Here is a 25,476-nt window from a genome sequence, read left to right as displayed (position 1 = left end):
CAGCATATTTAATCATTCATCTGGGACCTCACTCCAAATACATGAATGGCTGATTACCAAGTCTTTGGGACAAGTTTTCATTGTCTAAAATATTTAAAATAACCAACTCCAGAATACATCCTGTATAATGTCTGAAAAACAAAGCCCTTTAAAATAACATGCTATTAAATATTAGTGAAATGTATGAAGTAGGCTTTTAGTATGATTTAACATTCAAATTTATGAAATTTTTAAAAATTAAGGATAAACATTCATTCATGATTACAAATTAAAAATAAAACCCCTACGTTAATTTTTTAAATTGCTAATACCATGACATACATTTAAAGTCTTGCATAATTTCAATTAAAAAAAGCATTTGTGTGTGTGTGTGTGTGTGTGTGTGTGTGTGTGTGTGTGTGTGTGTGTTTAGTAAGGACACTTTCAAGTAAGGATTTTATTACATGCATGTGAATAAAGTGGCAGCAGACAACAATGAAGTTAGAACTGACTCTACCTTTCCTTTCACACTCTGAATGGGATCCACAACCACTGCCACAGCTCTCTCCGACAAGGCTTCAAAGCTCTGCTGAGTGTTGATGTCCACACCAGAAAGCCAACAGCCAAAGCCAGGGTGACTGTGATACCAACCAACAACCATCTCGGGCCTGAAACGAAGGGCACTCGGACTCAGAGCACAGCAATGCAGAGGAGAGGAGAGAAACAACACACTAACAGGGTATAAATTAAGAGAAGATGAAGGCACACAGGTGTGAAAAAGCACCATTAGAAACTCTGAAACCGGACACCATATTCTCCAGCAAGCATGGAAATGAGTAAGTGTGACAAAGGAGGGCTATCATTAAGAGACGCACATTAGCAGTGGTAGAGAAGGCTTTCAGACTTTCACCTTGTTACCACACTTCCTCAGAGCCAGCTTTTACCCTTTCAGCATTCGGTAAATATCTACTCTTTAACTCCTTAGCTCTGGGAGCTGGATTTCCAAGCACAGAGTACAGTTCTTAACAATGGACACCAGGATCCACTGTTGTGAAAGGATTAAATATCAATTAAACCAGCAGTACAACTAGGAACTCAGTCAAAAACCAATTTGCACTGCTCTGCTCAGCTGCTGAGCCTTTTGCTAACATTAATTTTGAAGTTTTCTCCACAGTAGAAGAATCTGAGCAAGAGAATGACAACTACTGGAGACTTAGCTTGAAGGGGAAAACACTTGGATTACTGTCTTTAAAAACTCATGTCTACACACATTTATTCAGAAAAACATTCGGCTGCAATTCTCAAATACACAGAACAGACCAGGCTTGTTGTTTACAAGTGAAGAGAACATAATTCTAGATGCTACACAGAGGAGCAGTAGGCCCAAGCCTATGACATGACAGCTGAGTGTCTTAATACAAGGCAGTTTTCTGATTGGTAGACTTCCACTCAGGATGTCAAGAGGCATCATACAGGCAGATCAACTACACTGATTCCTCCCCTAGGAATGATATTACAAATACCATTGACTTTAAAGTACATTTCCAAAATTATTTCTCATTCATTAAAAAAAAATACCCACCTTCCTGTTTGTTTCAGCATATCCAACATTTTGGCTTGGAACACTGGATCAACTGCTTCTACACTGACACCCTATATTAGAAAAAAGAAACTTTTTTTTTTCTCTGAGTAAAATACATACCGTAAATGAACATATAACCCTACCCACAATTTTGTATTATAATTTATATCTATAGGTTTTGATACATTTGGTGATAGCTACTCAAATCACTGATTTCTAAATCTGTCAAGTACCAAACTGCTGTTAGCTAATGATTGAGACAATATTCGGAGTGCTAAAAGTTTATGGCTGTTGCTCTGTATTTATAAGCTGTGCCAAATAACTGACAAACTACGATTTTTTTCAGTTATACCTACCTGTGGTAGGCATACCTCCAGATCTCATTCTCTGACAAGAGAAGGACTACAACTGGTCAGTTATTATACAATACTATTTTTTCAATAATATGAATAATTTGAAGAATCATATATTGCCTCATAAAACAGCAATCACAAAACTCATTACTAGACACAAACCACATAATCAATTCTCTTAAATATTGCATTAATTTGCAAGTTTACTAAAAAGTATGATTTTAGCACACAAAGACGCTTTATGTTAATAAAATGTCAATATGAAGGATGACCTATTATAGGTCAGTGCCATTTACCTCCTATAAGGCTGTCTTTCAACATCAGGAATCTAAGTCTAATCTAGCTATGCAAGCAGTTTAACAGAATCATTTCCTTCCCACCAAAGCAAATAACGTACTGAATTCCAAAGACAGCATCCTTGGAAAATAAGAAGGTACACTCTGTTGCTGGGCTATATCTTTTTGGGGCTTTGTTTTCATTGAAGAATGAAGAGGGAATGAAGAGGAGTGGAGGAGAGGTAGCGTGTAGGGAAAAGGAGGAGAGAGAGAAAGAGGGGATGACTTTGCAGAAATACCCTTTACAGAAGAGCCTCTTGATTCTTGAGCCAAAAGAAATACTTTCTGATTCTACTACACAGAGTGAATATAAGAATCAAAATAGCCTATCGCACACCATCAAGCAAGCATTTACACGGAGGTGTAGCAATAATATATAAGAAATCATTTATTATCCTGATTTTATAAATAGGGACTACCTATAACAAGTTAATTTTATGTATTATATATATTCTGATAGAAAAAGAATAACAGCAGACTAAGATTTAAATATAAATTTGTGGTTAACATAGCATTTACATATCCATATGAACAAAAAGTATAATGGATATCCAGAAAGACAAAACAATTCCAAATCAATTTACCAAAACAAAAACTTATCTCATCTAGAAGTATTGTAGATTTTCATATTGTTTTGTATTATCTGCAAATATGTTGCATGATATAGCAGATGCTCTGCAGAAAACACTTGTCTCATATGTGTATGTATACATGTAGCTATATGCATGTGTGTGTACACACATACAATGGCATCACTTAAGTGTTTATAATTTGTTCCTCAGTATGTGCCTTATCAAAGCAAGCTCATAGTAAGGCCTTTAAACAGAGCAAGCAGCTTTACCATTAAGGCTCACCCTTAATAGGAATACTGGTACAGTAAAGGGAAAAACCCACCAGAGAAACACAGTGAGAGTGGTATATATCAGGTTTTCAACAGTAAGTAGAGTTAATGCTGACAATCTTTGGTTTGAGTTTCAATGTGGGGCCAAATGGCTTCAAAATGTCTATTCAAGACAAGGAAGACCTTGAATCCTTCATCTCCTTTCTCCACCTCTCAAGTGCCATGACTCAAGGCATAAGCTACTGTATTGGCTTTTAATAATGCTTTTTCGCATTTTCTTTAAATCCAGCAGGGTACCATAGCACACACCTTTAATCCCAGTATTCCAATACAGAGGCACAGAGATCTCTGTCAGTTACAGGGCAGCTTACTCTATATACAAAATTCCAGGCCAGCAAGGGCTATATGGGAAGACCCCAATCTCTAACAAACAACAACCACAAAAAAAATAAATAAATAAATAAAAATAAATAAATAAATAAATAAATCCAAAGAGGACTGGAGAGATGGCTCAGTGGTTAAGAGCACTGACTGCTCTTCCAGAGGTCCTGAGTTCAATTCCCAGCAACCACATGGTGGCTCACAACCATCCATAATGAGATCTGATGCCCTCTTCTGGTGTGTCTGAAGACAGAGACAGCATACTGATAAAATGAATGAATAAATCTTTTTTAAAAATCCAAACAAAAAGGTATAATGTACTACTTTTTATAAAAATCTACTGGCATAAATAAAAGGCAAAGCAAAATTACCATTAGAAAGAACCCATTTTAAACATGTAGTAGATTGCTTTCAAAACCTACATTTTACTACTTAACAACTGAATGTCACTCAGTACCATATATAGCACACAGACTTCAAAACAATAGAAACCTATGGGAGGGCTAATTCACATGTATTCCAATTTTATAGTTTCCAAAAACTTTGATCAAATGTTCAAAGTAATTAACTTTTATAGCACCTTACTTTTATAGCAACCAATTTTTAAATCCAGTAAGTAATTTAGTATTACTGTCATTCAGTTTATAAGAACTCATGGTGCATTTAAAGGACTAATGATTTAATTCAACACAAAATAAAATTTGTATTAGTAACCTTGTGATTGCTGCTTCCTAAAGCAAAGAAAAAAACATTAAAAAATGACAATTATTTTGAATTAAAAAAAGGAAAAAGAAGAAGAAGAGGAAGACATGTAGCAGTCAACATAAGTAATACTCACAGTTCCTGATTGTGGCATAGCAAACACATCAATCACTCTGACGGTGTAATCATCAACAAATTCGCCAAGCATTAGACCCATAACTTCCATAGGAACCCCAGCACGGCCATGTTTTAACATCTGTAAAGAGGAAGATAATTTGAACACATTTAATTGAAATCTTGACACACCCACCCACTCTGCCAAATAACCCATTTTGCTTCTGTGGAAATAAAAGCCTATTTTACAGATATACCCTAACTGATACTTAGGTCACCCTTACGCCTGAGGGAATTAGGGTGACAAATATACCAAAGGAAAAGAGTGAATGCAAAGGCAGCTCTGGAGCAGTACCTCTGCCCCTCCTTACCTTTAGCAACGCCAAGGAGGAGATGTAAACTTGTTCTGCTGTGTCTACGGCAGGGGCATCTGTAGGTGGACCCTAAAAACAAGTCCATCAGTTACTACAATACACAGAATACTGGAGTTAAAATTAAACTTACATGTAAAATAAACTTGATTATTATGAGAGCTTCTGGAAAAACATCAATTTTTATCCAACTGCAATGCAAATAATCATGAAATATCAAGCATGAAGGCAACTGTTAAAGCTCAGTATTCTGACAACTTCTCAACAGCCGTAAAGTTTACTCCCATGGTCTTCATCTACCTTGGCTACAAAATAATTACTGCCAATTACTGCAACATTAGTTAACATTACATCACAAGCCCATAGATTCTGAATGCCAACTGCTATTGGACTAGCTTGATAAACCCAAGATCAACAAACACAGCAGATCCTCAGAGCTGCTTCAGCGTTAGCTACAGACAGCGTGCAGATTAGGAACTGGGATCACTCTGCAGACTCATAGATACAGCGGGAGGGAAAATGGAAGAGGACTTCTAATCCCTAGGTGAGAGAGCTGTGAACAACATACTCTCTACACTTGCCTAATGAAGTTGTTGCCTTTCCCACACACAACAAATTTAGCACAACCACTTCAGGTGTGAACAAACTAGATAAGGTCAGTTAGGCACGAAAACACTTACAGCGGCTGACCACTGCCTTTAATGCTACTACAGATCAGTGAATCAGCTAAGTTTCTCCCTAAAAGATGCTATTTATTCACAAAAAAACATATCTCTCCTGGTTGTCACAGTGAGCTGCACAGGGGAACTTGTGGTCTTCACCCTCACGGTAGCCTCATCCAGCAGCCAGTAAGTGCAGATGCCATGCCAAGCACTACACGTTCTTTCAGGGTTTTTTGGTTTTTTTTTTTTTTTTAAATACTGGGCAGTCTAGAACATAGTTTCTTTTCATTTTTATTTATTTTATTTCTTCTTCTCTCATATATTTTATCCCATCTACAGTTTCCCTTCCCTCCTCCCAGTCCTTCCCTACACCTAGGTCTCCCCCCCCCCCCCCCCGCTCCCGCTGTTTCCCTTCACAAAAGAGCAAGCCTCTCAGGGATATCAACCCAAGATAGCATGACTAGGCACAAACCCTCATATCAAGGCTGGACACGGCAACCTAGGAGGAGGAAAAGGCTTTCAACAGCAGGCAAAGAGTCCAAGACTGCTTGGCTCCCACTGTCAGGAGTCCCACAAGAACACCAAGCCACACAACCATAACACATATGCAGAGGGTATAGTCAGACCCATACAGACTCCTCAACTGTCACTTCTGCCTCTGTGAGCCTCTATGAGCCCCGCTTAGTTGATTCTGTGGGCTGTGTTGTGGTGTCTTTGACCCCTCTGGCTCCTACAATCCTTCCTAACTCTCTTCCTCAGGATTCCCAAGCTCTGTCCAATGTTTCTGACTTCTTTGACCGGTTTTACTTCTCTATATCATATCAATTATGTTAACCATTCACTCTCTCTTGCTTTTGTGCTTTTACTTGTTGAAATTAAATTAACTGCTTTACTCATACCCCACTAACAATCTATATGTATTTCTATTTATACACTAAATTTGTCACCTTTTGAGGCTGTTAAAAAATCTTACTATTGTCATCGGAAGCATTAAAGCATAGCCAGTTCCCAAGTGCAATACTTCCCTTATCACTGAATGCAGTTTCACTGTTTCTTTCAAATGAACTTTCAAAACAAAAACTTGGTGGTAAGCTCAAGTACTTTTTGATGAAGTTATAGAAGCTTTAATATTTTCTATCCTAGCTAAGAAACTTAAGAAAGATTAGAAATGGAGCTGGAAAGATGGTTCAGTGGTAAGAGCAGTGGTTCTCTCTCAGAGGACCCAAGCTCGAATTTCAGCACACACATGCTGGCCCATGACTGCCTGTAGCTCATGTTTCTGGGAATGAAACATCCCCTTCTGGCCTCAAAAGGCACTACACATATGTGGTACACAGACACGCATGAAGGCAAAACCCCTATATATAAAATAAAAATAGATAAATCTTTAATAAAAATCTTAAAGATTAAGAAAAATTGAAGACTGTATCCAGTTAGATGTGATGATGCATTTGTGGAAGTTAAACTTTATCCTTAAGATGATAAACACCACATTCAAATGATTTCTTGGGCAATAACAACTTTAAAAACTGGTTGTCATCTGAAGATATTAAAATAGCCTTTTTCAATTTGCCAGAAAATAATTTTTAAAAAAGATCATATTTTTACCTTAAATATATCACTGATAGAATCCAGAAACTCTTCTCAGTCATCAATGAAAGAAAACACCCTGCCGTTGTTGGGTGTTATATATAATCAGTACTAGCAAAGCACATAGCAAGAACTCAGTAATATTTGCTGGAAAAGAATGAATCAACAGAGATGGTCCTGAAAGCTAATAGAACTGAAAAGGAAAGTTTCCAACAGTTGTCTGTAAGAGAGAGAGAGTACATGCAAGTGGAGGAGATCTGAGATTTTCTTATCACCTATTTTCTTAGGGCTCAAAACCAGACTAGAGAAAGTCCTATGTTAGGAAAAAGTAAGACCCTCAATCCTTTTTGGTACTGATACACGTACTGTTCTGCTCTCTTCTCTCTCTATCTCTCCGGACTCTGCCCGCCCTCTCTTTCCCCCTTCCTTCAAGTACTTGCTAAGTGATCTTGGTTGGTTTCAAAACCTTTGACTGCTCAGGTGTGGCCCACCTGTTTTATCTCTTCATTATGTATGTGAGTCAGAGACTAAAAATCCTGGACTGGGGTGCTGGCTAGAAGTAAAGAGGAATTGGTAAGTTAAATTTACAGAGACAGAAAAAAGCAGAGGGAGAAAAAACTGGGATACACACACTACCTTGAGAGCAATGAGTATCTATCTGGCTACAGTATTTCTACACACTCACCTGCTCTGACTAAGACTCAAAGGTGTAATAAAGAAGAGACCTCATTAAAGACCCTGCAAACTGAGTTCAGAGAGAAATGTAAAAACTTACAAACAGCTTAACAACAAAGATGACCTGCCTCAAGAGGGGAAAAAAAATATGTCTTTTGGTAAATAGTTCTGTGGACAAGCATATGGGTTCATAATTCAATCAGTAAGTTGTCTAAAAATTAGAGTAACAAGCAACATTTTAGAAAGCCTTTCTGTAAGTAGAATATGATTTTCTTTGTAATAAAGCATTGGAGGGGAGACAAGATTTAAAAATTAAGAATTAAAATTGCACAATAAGAAAATAGGACAAAATAACATTACTGTTGGTAGGTTCCATACAGTGGCACAGAATACAACATTCTCTCTTACAAATGGAGAGGGATAGAGCTCATTGTGACTGTTCCAGAAATAAAAATTTGAAAGATCTTTGAACTTTAAATTAACTGCTTAAAATGAAACCATGGTAAATATTTGACCAAGACACTTGTGGGGGTGCGTGGGGAGTAGACACAAGGCTGACGGTAAAGCACTGGAGAACCCAGATGCAGTACATTCCAAGTCTGCTCAAGGCTGCCCGGGGAGCCTGTGGGTTCGAGGCCAGCGGACTCGTCACAGGGAGTCCGGGGTTTCTGCTTTCAGGAACAGACTGTTAGTGCACTGCAAGAGTCAGCGTTCTGAACAAGACAAAGTTTCACCTATAGCCATCCCTTTAGGTCTTTAACAAACACATGCACATGCCTGTGTGATCAAAAGACATAAAACACTAAAAACTTAAGATACTAAAGTAAGATGAAATAAAACTGTTTACCGACAAATCAATGATGAACAACCGCCAAGTGGATTTAAAGTAGAAATTCATACACACACACACACACACACACACACACACACACACACACACACACACACGTACTGCTTAAAAGTAATAAAGTAAACACTAAGAAAGTTAGTCAACAGAAAAAAGTAGCTTAACTGAATGATCAGGACCAGACATGTTTCGTATTTCAGAGTATCCACAGTCTAAAACAGTTAAGCACCCACAATCCAAAAAAACCCAAATGGCTACAAATCGGAAATTTGTTTCAACACTTACTATTTTGACTTCTAAACATTTTGAATATTGGGTCTGGGATGCACACCTGGGGCCTGAATGTTTCTGTGGAGGCCACAGTGCTGCTGCTATGGCTCCCTTGGTCTGTGCTGCTCTGCTGAACAGAGGAACACTGCACACTGTTAGATCATCTCTGTGTCTGAAATCAATGAGGGAGTTTGCATTTACAGTTCGTTTTTCAGAACAAAAGTGACATTTGGCCATTCCTCTTTTCTGTTAACTTTATTAGGTTTTGATATGATTATAAAGAATTTATAGAATATGGAATTACAACGCTTTCCATTTTTATATCCTGCTGTGTATGTACATTAACATTACCTAGCATTTAAAAATCAAAGCATTCACTATTAAAACACTTGACTCTAACGCATCCTTTAGAGCTAACTGCTGTAATCAGTGTACCAAGAAATTCAGGTTCTCTCTATCTTGACCCTAACCAGACCGCTATATTACTGTAGACATTGCATTTCATTAGCTTTCCAAGTTGTCACCATAGAACTGAATATACTATTTCTTCTTATCCTGCTTAAAAAAAGGAAGCACTTCAAACTAAATTTGTTTCTCTATATCATGCTATAGCGTTAACCAGTAAGATTAAAGAATTACATTAAAAAAGGAAACTGAAGCGCGGCAGTAACTCATAACTAATATCTGTGCGATCCCGGTGCAGGAACACAGATGACAGGCACAAAACACAATATATAGTTTCTGAATATTAAAAAGCAAAATACGTAGTTGCCTCATTTATGTCAAAAAAAAGTCATTAAGTAAATAAATTTTAAAAATTACTAAGCCCTTAGCAGAAACACAGGCAAAGAATATAGAAGCTAATTATATAAAAAATACAATATGATATAAATATGAAATATGTCCAACCTCCCTAGCTGACCTTCTTTAATTAAAGAAATACCAATTAACACATTAAGACTTTCCCCAACAAGACAAGTTTTACAGTGTCCACTTTTGGAAAGGACGATGAAGGGGACCCTGAGCAGCACTGGCAGCCATCAATATGAGCTGGTATAACCCATCAATATGAACTGTCATGACCCATCAAAGCAGCTCAACAATGGATAGCAATAGCATTAGGGTTGCACAAACCTTGTGACTCATTTTTTCACTCCTACAAAATTTTTGAGTAAATAAAGAATGTTTGCAGGAACCAAAATGTTCATAACTGTCTTTAAACAATGCAAATAAATCCAAGAACTTAAACTACAAGTAAAGAACATTAATGAAAGCCTCGCCTTCTAATGGCTTTAGTCACCTTAAAGAGCGACAGCTATACATTTAAATCCAAGTATCTTAATCTGTTGCTATAGGGACAGGGTTTCTCTATGTACCTCAACCTATCTTAGAACTCACTACATAGACCAGACTACATCTGACTTCATCACAGAGGCACATCTGTCTCTGCCTCCTGAGTGCACAGCAGTAGGGGATATTTTAATTTAGAATCTTGGAAGAAGCCTACATTAAAGTAAAAGAAAAGAAAGAAGATAGGTCAGTCATAGGGAAAAGGGATAACGCATATAAAACTACCACGCCTGTAAGAATCCATTCACGAAATAGCAAGCATGTCAAATCATCAGACATATGTATATCTGAAGACCAAATTTGTCAACTGCAGCTCAATAAAGCTGAGGTAACAAAAATGAAAGCTACAAGAGGGGCGTGGCCACCAACTACACTACCATGAAGGTAGATCTTCCACAGCTTTGATGGAAGGGAAGCTAACTTGTCATCAGTTCATATAACAAACAGGCAGACTTAGTGTTTACTAATGCAAAGTATTCTAAAGCACTCAAGGATACATATTTTTGGCCAATTCTTGACATTTAAATAAGAGATTCCACTTTTAAATAATTACTTACTCTCAAAATCTAGAGCTCAACAATGATCATGACAGGATCATGACAGAAATCACAATACACATAAAATATTAAGAAAACTGAGGATGTTCGGAAAGGATCCAAGATACAATACAGCTCTTTAAATACCTGAAAGAAATGAGAGAACACAGCAGCTGGCTGGACTAATAATTCTCAGGGAATGGTACAGACTCCAAACCAGCCCCACTTCTATCTTATGGAAACTTGTGAGCAGTACACATTTTTCTAAGTCACCAGAAATCAGGGTTCTAAAAGGCCCTACGGTGACTCTGAATCCTGATGAAACTTCAGGATCATTGAGACTACATTAACCAACACTACTATAAACCAATGGGGAAATTATCCAAGCTAGTAGACTGGGGTTCAGTAAGAGAAAAATCTTGTAATAGCCCAAGATACACAGAAAATTAAGAAAGACTCCCTGTAACTAGAGTTAATCGGCTCTGACAGACTTCTGAGCTTCTGAGGCGGATTAGCTGAAACAACACAGTAACCCCCTAACTCCATCATCACATTATTTCCAACACCAAAGTTAACGTGTTCTCTATAAATTAATCTGTTCAACCTATTTTATTTAATGTCTTGACTCTGATACTAGATTAATACGTAAGTAAGATTCCTGCCAATTCAATTCAGTTCTTATACCCAACATAAAACCAAGTTTATGAAAAGTTTTATTCTACAGAATGGCAGAGATTTTGAGAAAAGAGCTGCAAAACATACTATCAAAAAGTTTCCTCCTGGCTGTGATGGCTAGTTTTGATGTCAGCTTGATACAAGATTAAATAACTAAGGTTAACTAAGAGAGCAGAGGTGAGGAAAGTCTACAGGGCACTTCTTTTGAGATTGATATGAGTAGATTCGGCCCACTGTGGGCGGTGCCACCCCCTAGAGACTGGTCCTGAGTTGTTCAAGGCAGGTTGAGCAAGCCAGGAGGAGTAAGCTCATATGTAGTTCTCTTTCCCAGCTTGTTTCAGTTCCTGCCTCTGGGTTCTTGTCCAGCCCTGATCTCCCTCAGTCTGTTGCCTGGAAGTGTAAGAAGAAATAGTCTTTCTTCCCTAAATTGTTTCTGGTCCTGATGTCTTATCAGAGCAGCAGAAACCCTAACAAAAATATGTATCAAATAAGTTTAGAAAATACTGTGTGCATCTACCTGAACTCCCATGTTTATACTATATGCTGAACTCTTACTATAAACATTCACCCTGGGGAGAGGGAGAAGAAAAATATGTTCATCTAAACTTTTCAAAATCATACAATCCCATGAAGAAAACCTGAGGTTTCTGTTTCAGGGTATGGAGGAATTTCCAAATGTGTGACCAGTTACCATTCATTATTTAGTTAAAATGTATAGCACAAAAGTTTCTCTTGTGAGACAGCTAAAGCATATACTGACACAGACTGGAAGCTAAAGCTTATCACCCACTAGAACTAAAGTATGATTCTGATGGACAGTGATGTGCGGTTTCCACTACAGCACACCAGCAGGCAGGCAAATCAACTTTTCTCTGATAGCTGAGCTGTCATGCTTTAGCTTTAGGATCTGAAACCATTTCTACTAAGGAAAGGGAAAGAAACATGGGGTACCCTTCCTATTGAAGGGCAGTTAAGATGCCCAGAGAGGAGGAACACCTGTGTGTTTCTGTGTATTTTCTGAAATGTGGATGAGTGCACTGAGTTATACAGTGCAAATGCAATACTGAACACACTTGTGTGTGTGTGTGTGTGTGTGTGTGTGTGTGTGTGTGCATGTGTGTGGGTATGGGTTGGGGGGTTATTGATAGGGAAAAAAAAAACAGATTAAACTCCACCAGGAGGAATTAGACTCTAACAAAGCATTTAGGGTATTTTTAAAACCTCAGCATACGAGTAAATAGTAAAGAACAGTTCTTTACTCCCGTTTCTCATCACAATTTCTGCCATAAAGTCCTTCAAAAGCCCCCAAAGTACCTTAATGGTGCTCTCTATTCCTAGACACCTGCTACTGAGAAGCCTGAAACTCTGTTTTCCTCTCTCTTAAGCTCCTATCTCTGAATCTATAATATTTGTCTTCTGTGGTCTTTTGAATTTCACTATTCAATTCATGAGACAAGAACCCGAAATCGCTTGCTCTCAAATACAACCCCAGTTTTCTCATATCATTAGTTTGATACAATGGTCCTCCACCTTCTTAAGGCTGTGACCCCTTAATACAGTTCCTCATGTTGTTGAGACCCCTCCCCCAACCATAAAATTATTTTTGTTGCTACTACATAAGTATAATTTTGCTTTTATCTAAATTGTAATATAAGCATCTGATATGTGGAATATTTGATATGTAACCCCAGTGAAAGGGTGTTTAGCACCCAGAGGTTACAACCCACAGGTTGAGAGCCATAGCTTTAATACATTTTAAACTGAATAAATTTAAGCCACAATAAAAATCAGATAATGGTTTATCTCAGAAGCAGAGATCTCAAGATACTTTATGGTAGCCTGGTGTGGAGGTGCACTCCTTTAATAGCAACATTAGTGAAGCAGAGGCAGGTGAATCTCTGAGTTCTGGGTCAGCCAGGACTACAAACACACTGTCTTTAAAAAAGAGAAAAACAAAAGAAAACCCCCACACAAAAGATATTTTACAGCTATTTCCCAGGCAAATAAAAATATTAACAGCTCTACTTCAAATATTAAGTAACTTAAATGTGTATACATTTAAGTCAAGAATCCCTACATTCTTGGGGCAGAGGCTGGAGGACAGAGATACAGTGAGACCATGATTCAATGACTCAGTGAGGGAAAACACAGGACAATGATTTGTCCAGGTGAAGCCTAGAGCAGCAGGTGGTTCTTCCCCTGACTCTCAGAGACTTCCTAATCCTCTAGCTTTTCCTGCCCTCATGCCTCATTTTTCCCACCCTAAGACTATAATGGGGGAAAAAAGTATGAACTAATACAAACTGTTCCCCCCGCCCCAAGGCAAACTTAACTATTGTTAGGATAAACCTACACTGGATTAAAACATACAGAATGGGAAAAGTTATCTATAATGTGCCAACTATTCATGTGAACTCTACTGAGCTTATGACAACTATTTTACCAGCATACTAAGAATGTAAGGCATTTTTTTAATCTTTATTAACTTGAGTATTTCTTATTTACATTTCGATTGTTATTCCCCTTCCCGGTTTCCAGGCCAACATGTCCCTAACCCCGCTCCCTCCCCATCCTCCCCCCATTGCCGCCCTCCCCCCAAACAACCACATTCACTGGGGTTTCAGTCTTGGCAGGACCAAGGGCTTCCCCTTCCACTGGTGCTCTTACTACGATATTCATTGCTACCTATGAGGTCAGAGTCCAGGGTCAGTCCATGTATAGTCTTTAGGTAGTGGCTTAGTCTCTGGAAGCTCTGGTTGCTTGGCATTGTTGTTCATATGGGGTCTCGAGCCCCTTCAAGCTCTTCCAGGTCTTTCTCTGATTCCTTCAACGGGGGTTCTATTCTCAGTTCAGTGGTTTGCTGCTGGCATTCGCCTATGTATTTGCCCTTTCCTGGCTGTGTCTCTCAGGAGAGATCTACATTCAGTTCCTGTCGGCCTGCACTTCTTTGCTTCATCCATCTTATCTAGTTTGGTGGCTGTATATGTATGGGCCACATGTGGGGCAGGCTCTGAATGGGTGTTCCTTCTGCCTCTGTTCTAAACTTTGCCTCCCTATTCCCTGCCAAGGGTATTCTTGTTCCCCTTTTAAAGAAGGAGTGAAGCATTCACATTTTGATCATCTGTCTTGAGTTTCATGTGTTCTGTGCATCTAGGGTAATTCGAGCATTTGGGCTAATAGCCACTTATCAATGAGTGCATACCATGTGTGTTTTTCTGTGATTGGGTTACCTCACTCAGGATGATATTTTCCAGTTCCATCCATTTGCCTATGAATTTCATAAAGTCATTGTTTTTGATAGCTGGGTAATATTCCATTGTGTAGATGTACCACATTTTCTGTATCCATTCCTCTGTTGAAGGGCATCTGGGTTCTTTCCAGCTTCTGGCTATTATAAATAAGGCTGCTATGAACACAATGGAGCATGTGTCTTTGTTATATGTTGGGGCATCTTTTGGGTATATGCTCAAGAGAGGTATAGCTGGGTCCTCAGGCAGTTCAATGACCAATTTTCTGAGGAACCTCCAGACTGATTTCCAGAATGGTTGTACCAGTCTGCAATCCCACCAACAATGGAGGAGTGTTCCTCTTTTTCCACATCCTCGCCAGCATTTGCTGTCACCTGAGTTTTTGATCTTAGCCAGTCTCACTGGTGTGAGGTGAAATCTCAGGGTTGTTTTGATTTGCATTTCCCTTATGACTAAAGATGTTGAACATTTCTTTAGGTGTTTCTCAGCCATTTGGCATTCTTCAGCTGTGAATTCTTTGTTTAGTTCTGAACCCCATTTTTAATAGGGTTATTTGTCTCCCTGCGGTCTAACTTCTTGAGTTCTTTGTATATTTTGAATATAAGCCCTCTATCTGTTATAGGATTGGTAAAGATCTTTTCCCAATCTGTTGGTTGCCGTTTTGTCCTAACCACAGTGTCCTTTGCCTTACAGAAGCTTTGCAGTTTTATGAGATCCCATTTGTCGATTCTCGATCTTAGAGCATAAGGTAAGGCACATTTTAGTAACTGAATACGATATAGGTTAAACTTCAACGTTCTTTAACAACACCTTCAACAAGAACTGAAAGCATTAGAATTTACTAAGGAGGCATCTAAGCAAGAAAAAAATCCGGAAGTAAAGAAAGCCAGTCTATGTTTAATACAATACCACTCAAAATAAACACATGCACACATATCCAGCAGGCCCACAACGTAAGGCACAATGCTCTCATTTTTCATATATTCCATTACCAAGTCCTTTCAGTAAACAAGGTCATGGAAGAGGCTTCTGTTGTCTATTATCAGTTATACATACTCCCAAGTGCAAAAACTGACTTAGTATAACTATTCTGGAAAAAAAAAGTTTGTATTAGGCTCATAAGAAGAACAGAGAATTAAAAACCAGACGAGGAAATTTACAAGTTAGATTCAAATTTTTCCTTTAAGGGTTTTTTTTTTTTGGTTCTTTTTTTCGGAGCTGGGGACCGAACCCAGGGCCTTGTGCTTCCTAGGTAAGCGTTCTACCACTGAGCTAAATCCCCAGCCCCCCTTTAAGGGTTTTCAAATGCCTTATAGCAATGAGTATCTTTTCTCAACAGTTGAAGTTGTTTAACATGAACTGAAGTGAACAAATGGCTGGGAAACAGGAGCTTGGCCAGACTGAGAGGATACTGTATACTCTTCCCAAACCCTATTTCTGTTAACAATTCAGACTTCAGAGCAGTCTCCATTGCTACAGTTCAGTCTTTCTTGGGCTTTAAGAGCTTCAGTGTTTCTATGCATATTTTTACAGTAGTATCTGGTGACTGAAAATGGAAACATGCAACATTTAGTGCTGTCTCTTTGGCAACTATTTAAACTACTTGCCGGCCGCACCACCATGTGCCACTAGTAAAGTCAAGAAGAAGGGATAAAAGGCCAGCTATCTTACTTATTGGTGGACCTGTCTAGTCTTGTATTGTCTAAATGTATTAAACCATCCACTATTTAAGTACTTATTTGTTTCTATTTATGTGCACAGGTTGGTGCCCTCTGTGCGGACACCTCCAAGCAAACTGACGGTGGGGCAGTGGTTAGCTTACTATTTTTACCCTAAATCTTAAAAAATAAGGTTTGGGAATTTGTTTTCACTATCCATTGCTTTAGAAGAATCTCACCTTTATCATCCCGCGTTCTATAATCCTACCTTTTCTTCGAGCTTCTGCTTTTTATTAGTTAAACTTCATAACTGAAGTGTTTTTCCCCACTGTCTCTCCTTCAAGATCAGACATTCAGTGAAGGGCAGACCACAACTAAATGACAAGTATCTCAGTCTGAATTGAGTTGACACTGACGTGCTATAATAAACAGCAACTTTCACTTTTCACACTTAATGGCTCACCTTATTCAGTAAAAATTTGAAATGTGGTTTAAACAATACTGTGTTTTAAGTCACTGTACAAGTTTTATTTTACTTGTTTCATTTCTATCTTTTTTATTTTGTTAGAAAAACTTCCAAACTGTTGCAACTTGGAAGTATGCTATGTTAATCTAGTTAATAAAAGGTAATCTCTTCTAACATATTAGGTCAAATAAAATTTATGAATAATAAAAAACAAACAAACAAACAAAACCTGAGAATCTGTCAGTCATGGTAGCACAGACCTGTCACCCCAGAACTCAGGAAGCTGAGGCAGGAGGACTGGTACTTACTTGAGGCCAACCTGGGGCTACACAGTGAGAACACAACCAGCATGGAATATACCGAAGACTCTGTCTCAAAACAAGCAAACAACATAAACCAGAATATGACTTATAGTTATATAATCCTATAAATCCATGATTTTATTCAAAGAGTAGAAATGAAAATGCTTGTGTTACTAAATCTGCAGGACTCAATTCTTATAGGCCACTTTAAAATTACTTAAATCTGACTGCTTGAAGTTTGTTTGCTTGAAAGTTTTAAAATGGGGGGGGATGGTATCTACATTGTAAGCTGAGTCAATGGCCTGAACACCTGTACATGACTGCCCACAGGCAACACCACCAGCCAGCATTCACCAACGCCCACCCTGTGGGGACAGAAACCAATGCACTCCACAGCAGCACAGAGATCACCTAGCACAATGAATTAAACAGAAATGACCACAGAGGTCCACAAACATTAAATACGGCTACATTAAATGATACTTGAGTTTTCTGTTTTGTTTTCTCCTCATTTAGAAGGTTAAAAATCTGATCTAGCATAAAAAAGCTGTGACTTTTACTTGGGCAGCCCTTGTTGACTAAGTGCTAAAAAAAAAAAAAATTAAAAAATTAAAAAAAAAGACATTTGCCATTATAACAGCATAAAAACCATCGCCTCGAAGTGTTACCTACTCAGGCCTTTTAACAAATTTGTTAACACTATTAGTTATATTACTCCACCTTTCTCTTAGTGTGAACTGGTATCAATTATTTAGCCAATTTTACTATGTTATTAAAATACCTGCTGATTAATCATGAATCAAAGTGTCACATAAAAGAAATGTAAAATAAATAGTATCAGTGAATTGTAACATTTTCCAAATATCTAAGACTATAAATTTACTTTGGAAAATGACATGAAACGCTTTAAAATTGCAATTAAAATGTTGCAGACTTTTTTTATTATAGCTGTCTAAGGTGTACACTTGATCTTGAATTTTAGAATGATCATTAAAAGTGTATTTAAATGTTTTTTAAAAAAGAGAAGAGACTTTGTTAACAAATGAATTTAATTTTTTATTAATGAAATTAATTTAAAAGACATGAGTAGGTACAGTTAATACAAAACAAAAGCTAACTATATACAGTACTCCAAACAGTTAACAGAAAATATTTTTAAATTTTATAGTGCCTAATATGCCTCAATTCTATTATAAAATTCATATGTTTCCACAATTAAAACCAAAACTAAGCATAAAATAATATATGAATCCAAACATATACAAATTAACTACCGCTGTATTGTTTATCTCTTACCCAGCAAGGTAAGAAAGAACCTTTTAATACTTTAATTTTTGAGTATTAAACAACTAGTGTGAAAAACAAGCTGCATGTAAACTATTCCTACTGCCTGAGCTTCAATGACTAGCTGAAGCAACCTGTTCTAGGAGGTGTTAATTGGCAATAGGAGAGCAAGTCAGAAGCATGTTCCCCACCGTCCTAACCCAGCAAGGCTAGGTCATTAAAGTGGAAATGAATTCTTTCATGTGGACTTAACTCTTTCACTACATGATTTCAGCTGTTTTCTCTCAATTAATTTTTTAAAAACTTGTTACTTTTTAGAGTTAAAATTGTTCCAAAAGAGGGAGGAAGGAGTCCTTTGGCTGACAGTTCCAGTGACTGTATTATTCAGAAAAGAACACAGCAAGTTAATTGCAATGTAAGTGCAACTCTCTTCTTAGATAAACATATAAACTAATTGTATTTGCTTAACACCAGAATAAAAATCTAGCATACAGTGTTTAGAAATAGCTCAGAACCATTTTAGTCATAAGAAATTTCATTTACATTCAGGCTTAAGAATCCAACAACTATATAATTAATCACCTTAACACTGAGATAAATTTTCAGTCATTTTTTTTTATTTTCAAGGTGCACATAAAATTCCAAATATAAAAATTCTTTGAAGCACAGGAGTTAATACACCTTTCTAATTATGTTTCATTATTCTGATAAGGTGCAGTCACAGCATATCCTGATGACTGGTTGCCAAAAAAAGCCAAAATTCCTTTTATGGCATGATCTCAGGTTTCCAGATGGCACATTAATTCTTTAAAAAAAGAGAGAGAGAGAGAGAGAGAGAGAGAGACAAAAAAAAAGGGAAGAAAATAAGAATGGAAATGTCAAAATAATGATGCACTGCCTTTCAAATGCCACATTTATAAATACTAATATTCCCTATATTTTTATTTTAAGAATTTAAAACAAAAGTTATATAGACAAGATACTAAATCTTATAATTAAAGAGTAATTAATGTGTATGCCACTGTATCTCAATTCTGAGTAATTTTTAAAGTACTGACTTGAATGAAAACATCAGGCTGAAAAGTAAACATTTGAAAACTTTACTTTATATCTGACACTAAATATCTGTGATAAATTGATAAATAATTAGAATATGATGATGGAGGCATAATTTTACTCATTGTTGAAATACCTCTGGACTCCTGAATAACTCTAACCAAAAAAAAAAAAAGTGCTTATTTATTAAAAGCTGCATTAGTGGAGATTGCAAAGGTTCAAGGATATCAAACCTGAGATACAGCACACTCCTTCCTATATATACATTATTCCTTTTATCCTTTGCCCTCCTTACTCCTGTCAAGTTCTCTAATTTATCTGACATACTCAGCTCCTTGTTGAAAACACTGCCATCCTAAGCCTACTGAACTTCTCTAATACAACACACTAAGTGGCTGCCTTAGAACCAACATTTTAAAAATATAAAAATTTCAATGGGGAGCAGGCAGTGAGGTGAAAGTGATACACTAGCAAGAGAGATAGGGAGATAACACCATTATCTAGTTATAAAAAGATCTAAGTAAGAACTGGTGGCCCAGTGTCTGGTACACAACTGACATTTCTTTCCCTTCAAGACCACTCTGACAGTCATTTTGAGACAATTTTCACCTATTTAAAAGTGTGTGTGTATAAGATATCATGAATATCAGTCACATTAGACATGTATAAACTGTTCTACCAGAATAACTAAACACCCTCCCTTCTGGGTCACTACGACTACCATCCACACAGTAGGCAAGATCAAGTACAGTGACTGCTTTTCAAAAGAAAACTTTGGGTTCAAACTTTAGAACCCAAAAGATAACTTATGAACTTCTGAGAAACGAATTATGTTGTTTTTTATAACTCAAGAGGGGACCAAGAAAAGCAAAATCCTGAATTCCCTATAGCAGAACACTGAGGCATCAGAACTGTTCTAGTAACAGACACTACATACAAACATTTGTATTTCTCTTCTATATTTATATTATTTGTGTGTGAATGCATCAACTAGGCTATACATACAGAGGTTGGAAGACAACTTTTAGTAGTTAGTTCTTTCCTTCCACCATGTATGTGTTCCAGAGATCAAATTCACACTGTCAACTTTAAGTAGCAAGCATTTTTATCAGCTAAGCCATTTTGCTTGCCTGGTCCCACTTAAAAATACTGTTCAACTAGTACTGCTTATTTTAAACGTTTAAATTACACAAAATTACAAATGAAGTGATCATTTTGGGAAGTTTATAAATCATTACTTCATACCCTAAATTAGGCAAACTTATCACCCATACATGCAATATATATAGGGAGATATATATAGTCATATATATATATATGTATGTATGTATGTATGTATGTATGTATATGACTATCTTGTGTATTGTATGGCTGCATTACCTGTCAATTAAATAGAAGGTGGAACATCAGGGAGGCAGAAAGAACTCTGGGTTAGAGCCAGGTGAGGAGTAAGACAGACACACGGTACCTGAGCACGAGTAATCAGCCATGTCGCAGAATGTAGGCTGGAATAAATGGAATGTTTTAAGTCATATCTAGTCAGAGAAGAATCTAGCTATATGGCTAAGGTGTTTGTAAACATATTTTGAGTCTGAGTCTTATTTCTGGGAGCATGGGGCTGGGAGGAAGAACCAAGGTCAAACTCCAGACACATAGAATAAATGATTTCATCTATTCACTCAATAACCATAAGCTTAAGGGACCTCTGTCATGTGTGCTACACAAAGGCAGGCAATTCTCCTCCTTTAAAAGGTTTACAAAGTAGAAGGCACCCAAGAAAGCAACAATAAAAATTCCAACACAGTAAGATAAATACAAAAATACAAGAAAGCATGTAAGTCATAATAGCCAATTTGATACATCTTCCCTTATGCTAAGAACTGAAGAATATGCAAGGCTTTCCCAAGTCAGAAAGGAACAGTACAGAGCAAAGCAACAGACAGAAACACACTATCAGGCACAGGAGACATGGTAGCAATTGTCCTATGCATTACTGTTCAAAGAGTTCCAAACAAGAATATTAGCTGGTTAGCTTAAGAAACTTAGATGTCAAACATAATTTAATGCCACTTCAGTCTGAATGGATGCTTTTCTAAAGGACTCTTTTAAAGAGGAGATACTTTGGGGCTGACAGTTTGGCTCAGTTAGTAGAGTGCTTGCTTTGTGAACATGAGAATCTAAATTTGAACCCCAGGACCCACGTAAAAAGCTAGGCATGGTAGGGTACACTTGGAAAGTGCTTGTAATCTCAGCACCAAGGAGGCAGAGAGAGAGAGAGGAAGATTCCCTGGGGCTCGCTTGCCAGTCAGTTAAGCCTAACTGGGTAAGCTCCAGGTCAGTGAGAAACACTATTTCAAAGGAAGAGGATAGCATTTCTGAGAATGACACCCAGAGTTACCTCCTTGTTTCACTCACTCGTGTACACACAAAAGCACAGACTCCTGCAAATTGTTCTTTGATCTCCATGGTGCAGGTGTGCATGCATGAACAATCACACACACAAATAGGCAAACTTGTTACTTGTACTTGGCATTTATGGAAGTAGTTTAATCTTAATATAAATCTTAATATTAAAAAAAAAACAAAACCAGGAGCTGGAGAGATGGCTCAGTGGTTAAGAGCACTGACTGCTCTTCCAGCGGTCCTGAGTTCAATTCCCAGCAACCACATGGTGGTCACAAACATTTGTAATAGAATCTATTGCCTCTTCTGGTGTGTCTGAAGACAGCTACAGTGTACTCCTATATATTAAATAAAATAAATCTTTAAAAAAACAAAACAAAACAAAACAAAAAACCTGACACATCTGAAATTCTTGGGATTCCCAACTGGGCTCAGAAATCCAGTTAGAAAAAATTCAAGAGCTGTGCTCACTCTCCAGAGATCTCCAGGCAGCTCAGTTCTCCTAGAAAAAATTCTAAAGAACTGCTACCATTTTTTGCCCAGGTTTTTATTTACATATCAACCCAGTTATTTATTCCAGGTTACTCTTGACCATCCCACGAATCAGCACTTGACTCTTACGAAAAGGACAACAATATTCTTTTTAAAAAATTACAAAAGAATTGAGAGATCTGACTGCCTTTGTAAACTTAGCTAGGTGAGACATTGTCCTGAGACTAACATTCTAACCATACCTCAACCTAAATTAGCTCTGTCCCAGGTTGACCCTAAACTCAGGAATCTGCCTGCATTTGTAATATGAGGATGCATTTGTACACTGCATCCTCATATTTTTTGCATAGTTGAAAAGTTACATACTTTCAAATTCATGCTTTTAGAGCTCTTTTCCATAGCTATAAGGGCTGTCCTGAAGGTCCCAGAGGTTATCATTTGCTGAGACATTAGCCACACCTTCCCCTCCCAGACTCATGCTGCCTCTGATCATCATGGAGTTGTTAACAAGAAGGACATTCCTTGAAGGAGAAGCATAAGAATATGTACATCATTATACAAACGAGCTTTCCACCCACAGCAGCCGTCCACACTCATGGACGCCCATACCCTGCTGGCTCTGTTCCAGGGACAGAAACCATGTCACTCTGTCCCTGACACATGGCACAAGTCTCAAACCTGGGGTTCCCTTTAACATGCTGTTCTCAGAATATAGTATTCTTTCAACACATACTGTAAGCAGTAAGCAACGGATTATCAGACATCCAAGCAATGGACACCCCTGGAAGGGAAAGCAGAGTCAAGACGGGATTAGTTGCATCACTGATCAGAAAGCTGAAGGTTAAGTGGATGTTACTGTGATCAGCTGTTAGAAACAGCAGCCACAAGAGCCAGGCCCTGGGTGTTTAAAGGAATACTAATAGCCTTTCTGTATGTATGCAGTTTTTGCTTTGTATTTTTAAAATGCTATCCTCATGCTGCTTTGTCTCCCAAATGTTATTTATCTCATCTAATGAAAGAAAAAGACAAAAGAACATGTAAGAAAGACGTGCATGTGGGCATGGGTTTCAGAATATGGAGTTTAGAAAACCTGTGTGACAGACAGTATGACAAGCACTAGATATGTATATGATGATCTAATTAGATGTAGTGCTAATTCTTAAATGTAGTGTCTCCAAAACTACATATTATATTTATACACAAATATAAAAATGAATATATAACACAGGTTTGGGGCCAAAATAACAGGAAACGTGATAAGCTTTAGGAATAATAAAAGCAGAACAAGGCCTGATGTTCAAAGAGCCTCTCCAGAAAACATGCAAGGAACATAGAGGTGCTTTTTAGTCCTGTGTATATCTCAAAACTGTGTCAAGTGAAATAACCCTGATGCCTGGGTCCAGTCAGAGGTTCTGATTTGACTGCTCTGGGGTGAGGTTCAAGTACCATTTGGTTTTTACTGTTGTTGTTTTTGTTTTTGTGGTTTGGGGCTTTTTTCCTTTTCTAAGACAGGCTCCCACAATCCAGCCCCTGCTGGCCTAGAACTTACTTAAGTAGACCAGACTGACCTAGAATTCACAGAGATACTGTCTGCTGCAGTTATACGAGCTGAGATCACTGTGTGTGCTGGGTTTAAAGGCTTGCACCACCACACTAGACAAAGCAAGTTTTGTCTGTAGATGCCAGGTGATTGCTGGCAAAGGACCACTGTCCTAAACTTATAAAGGAAAGGACTGCACTGCTGTCAGCCAATGAAATGATTGACACAAGTTTGCCCAGCTAGCTGTCTTGAAATTTCAGAAGTTCAGAGCCAATTTCAAAACACATCAAATTCTTCACCACTGCAATTTATTATAATTTCAATTCAGTTAGGCAGTGACAAAATATCACAGAAGTAGGAAGTAGTTTGATATTAGTTAGGTATGGAGACATTGCATGTGGCAATTCTTGTCATGTATAAAATACTCCTGAGTCTTGAGTACACAAAAATGTTGGCCCCCTTCCTCTTGTAGTTAGGTGTGAACAAGTAAGCAACTAAGAGAAATGAAACTGCCTGACCTTTACTGCATTCAATGAGAACTTTTAAAGAGTGACTATGCCATTACCTGGAATCTCAGAATACTGACAATACCACAGAACAGAGATCCATCACAGTGTGACAGAAAAGTTTTGTCACGCTGAGCCATTAAGATTTAGTTGTTTCTAAATCATGACCTGACACCAAAGTAACTTTTAAGGGAAGAGAAAACCAGGCCATTTCAAAAGACTGGAAAGAAAGTAGCAAATATTAAATAATGAAAGAAAGCAGAAGAATTTTAGAGAGAAAATCTTACAGTCCTACAAGGGATGACCAAAATAGCATGGAACATTAAAGTAATTAAATAGTATACGGTAAAATGGCTACCTGAAGATATCAAGGAACCTACAACAGGAGCTCAAACTGTTTTAAAAATACAAAACAAACACAAAGTACCTCACGAGTCAAATAAATAAGTAAGTAAAGTCCTCTCTGTCCTATCCTAGCATGCCTTGTTAAGTGAAAAGACCGCTGGGCTTCACAATGGCTCTAGTCACACATCAAACAACACTGGTAACAAACACTCCCTGAGGAAAGATAGTTCTCCTTGGTCATTTTCCACGCAAGAGAATCATTACTTCTTGACCAGAGTAGTATAACTTTATCCAACAGTGAAGACAAAATAATGTGTAAACGTAACTAATGTTTAAATACAGGAGTGAAGTTATCAGTTGCACATTATTTTAAAGGGCCCTTGGGTTTCTGACGGTAGGTTTACTAAGAACACTAGTAGTGACACCCACCCAGCTAACAACAGACAACCTGCTGAGTTAGCAGTGGCAACACTGGAAAGAAGCAGTCAGATCAGTGTGAAGAAGTATGTGCCATGTCCCAACACTGGAGGACTGCCTATGTGGGGACAAGAAAGTAGAGAAGTACAATATGGTTGTAGGTGGGGCTTAACCAACTAGGTAATATCAATACTATTAAGGAAGCTATGTATGAAGTACCTATAGGATGGATCTCAAAACTCAAGAGTCTGACTACTTACTAAACCTGCAATAGAATACTCAAGCATATTCAAGTAGTCATGAAACCCATTTTATCTCACTTCATTGAATTTTTGTTTCACTCTTACTGGAAACTACCCAAGACCCCCCATTTGCCCTAAAATCTGAAATATAAACCCAAAGCTTAATTAACACACTATGGAATAGTAACATGGTATCAAATCTTCAGACAAGTTAGCTTGTGTGGTCTCCATTAAAATTTAGGTCCACACAAAAG

General features: G+C 37.7%; 1 protein-coding gene across 1 annotated transcript in view; it reads right to left on the bottom strand.

The window, feature by feature from the left end:
* Positions 1–25,476, bottom strand: part of Psmd14 (proteasome 26S subunit, non-ATPase 14) — a 92,734-nt gene that overhangs the window by 34,005 nt on the left and 33,253 nt on the right. Inside the window, exons 4-7 of the mRNA NM_001025689.1 lie at positions 4,659–4,730; positions 4,310–4,429; positions 1,562–1,632; positions 497–647 (exon numbers count right to left, since the gene is read on the bottom strand). Of these exons, the coding sequence (NP_001020860.1) occupies positions 497–647; positions 1,562–1,632; positions 4,310–4,429; positions 4,659–4,730 (414 nt within the window). The remainder of the gene's footprint in view (positions 1–496; positions 648–1,561; positions 1,633–4,309; positions 4,430–4,658; positions 4,731–25,476) is intronic.

Source organism: Rattus norvegicus, chromosome 3, assembly GCF_036323735.1.
Source record: "Rattus norvegicus strain BN/NHsdMcwi chromosome 3, GRCr8, whole genome shotgun sequence".
NCBI lineage: Eukaryota > Metazoa > Chordata > Mammalia > Rodentia > Muridae > Rattus > Rattus norvegicus.
The sequence above is the reverse complement of the archived record's forward strand: the minus strand, read 5'-3'. Positions and strand labels throughout refer to the sequence as shown.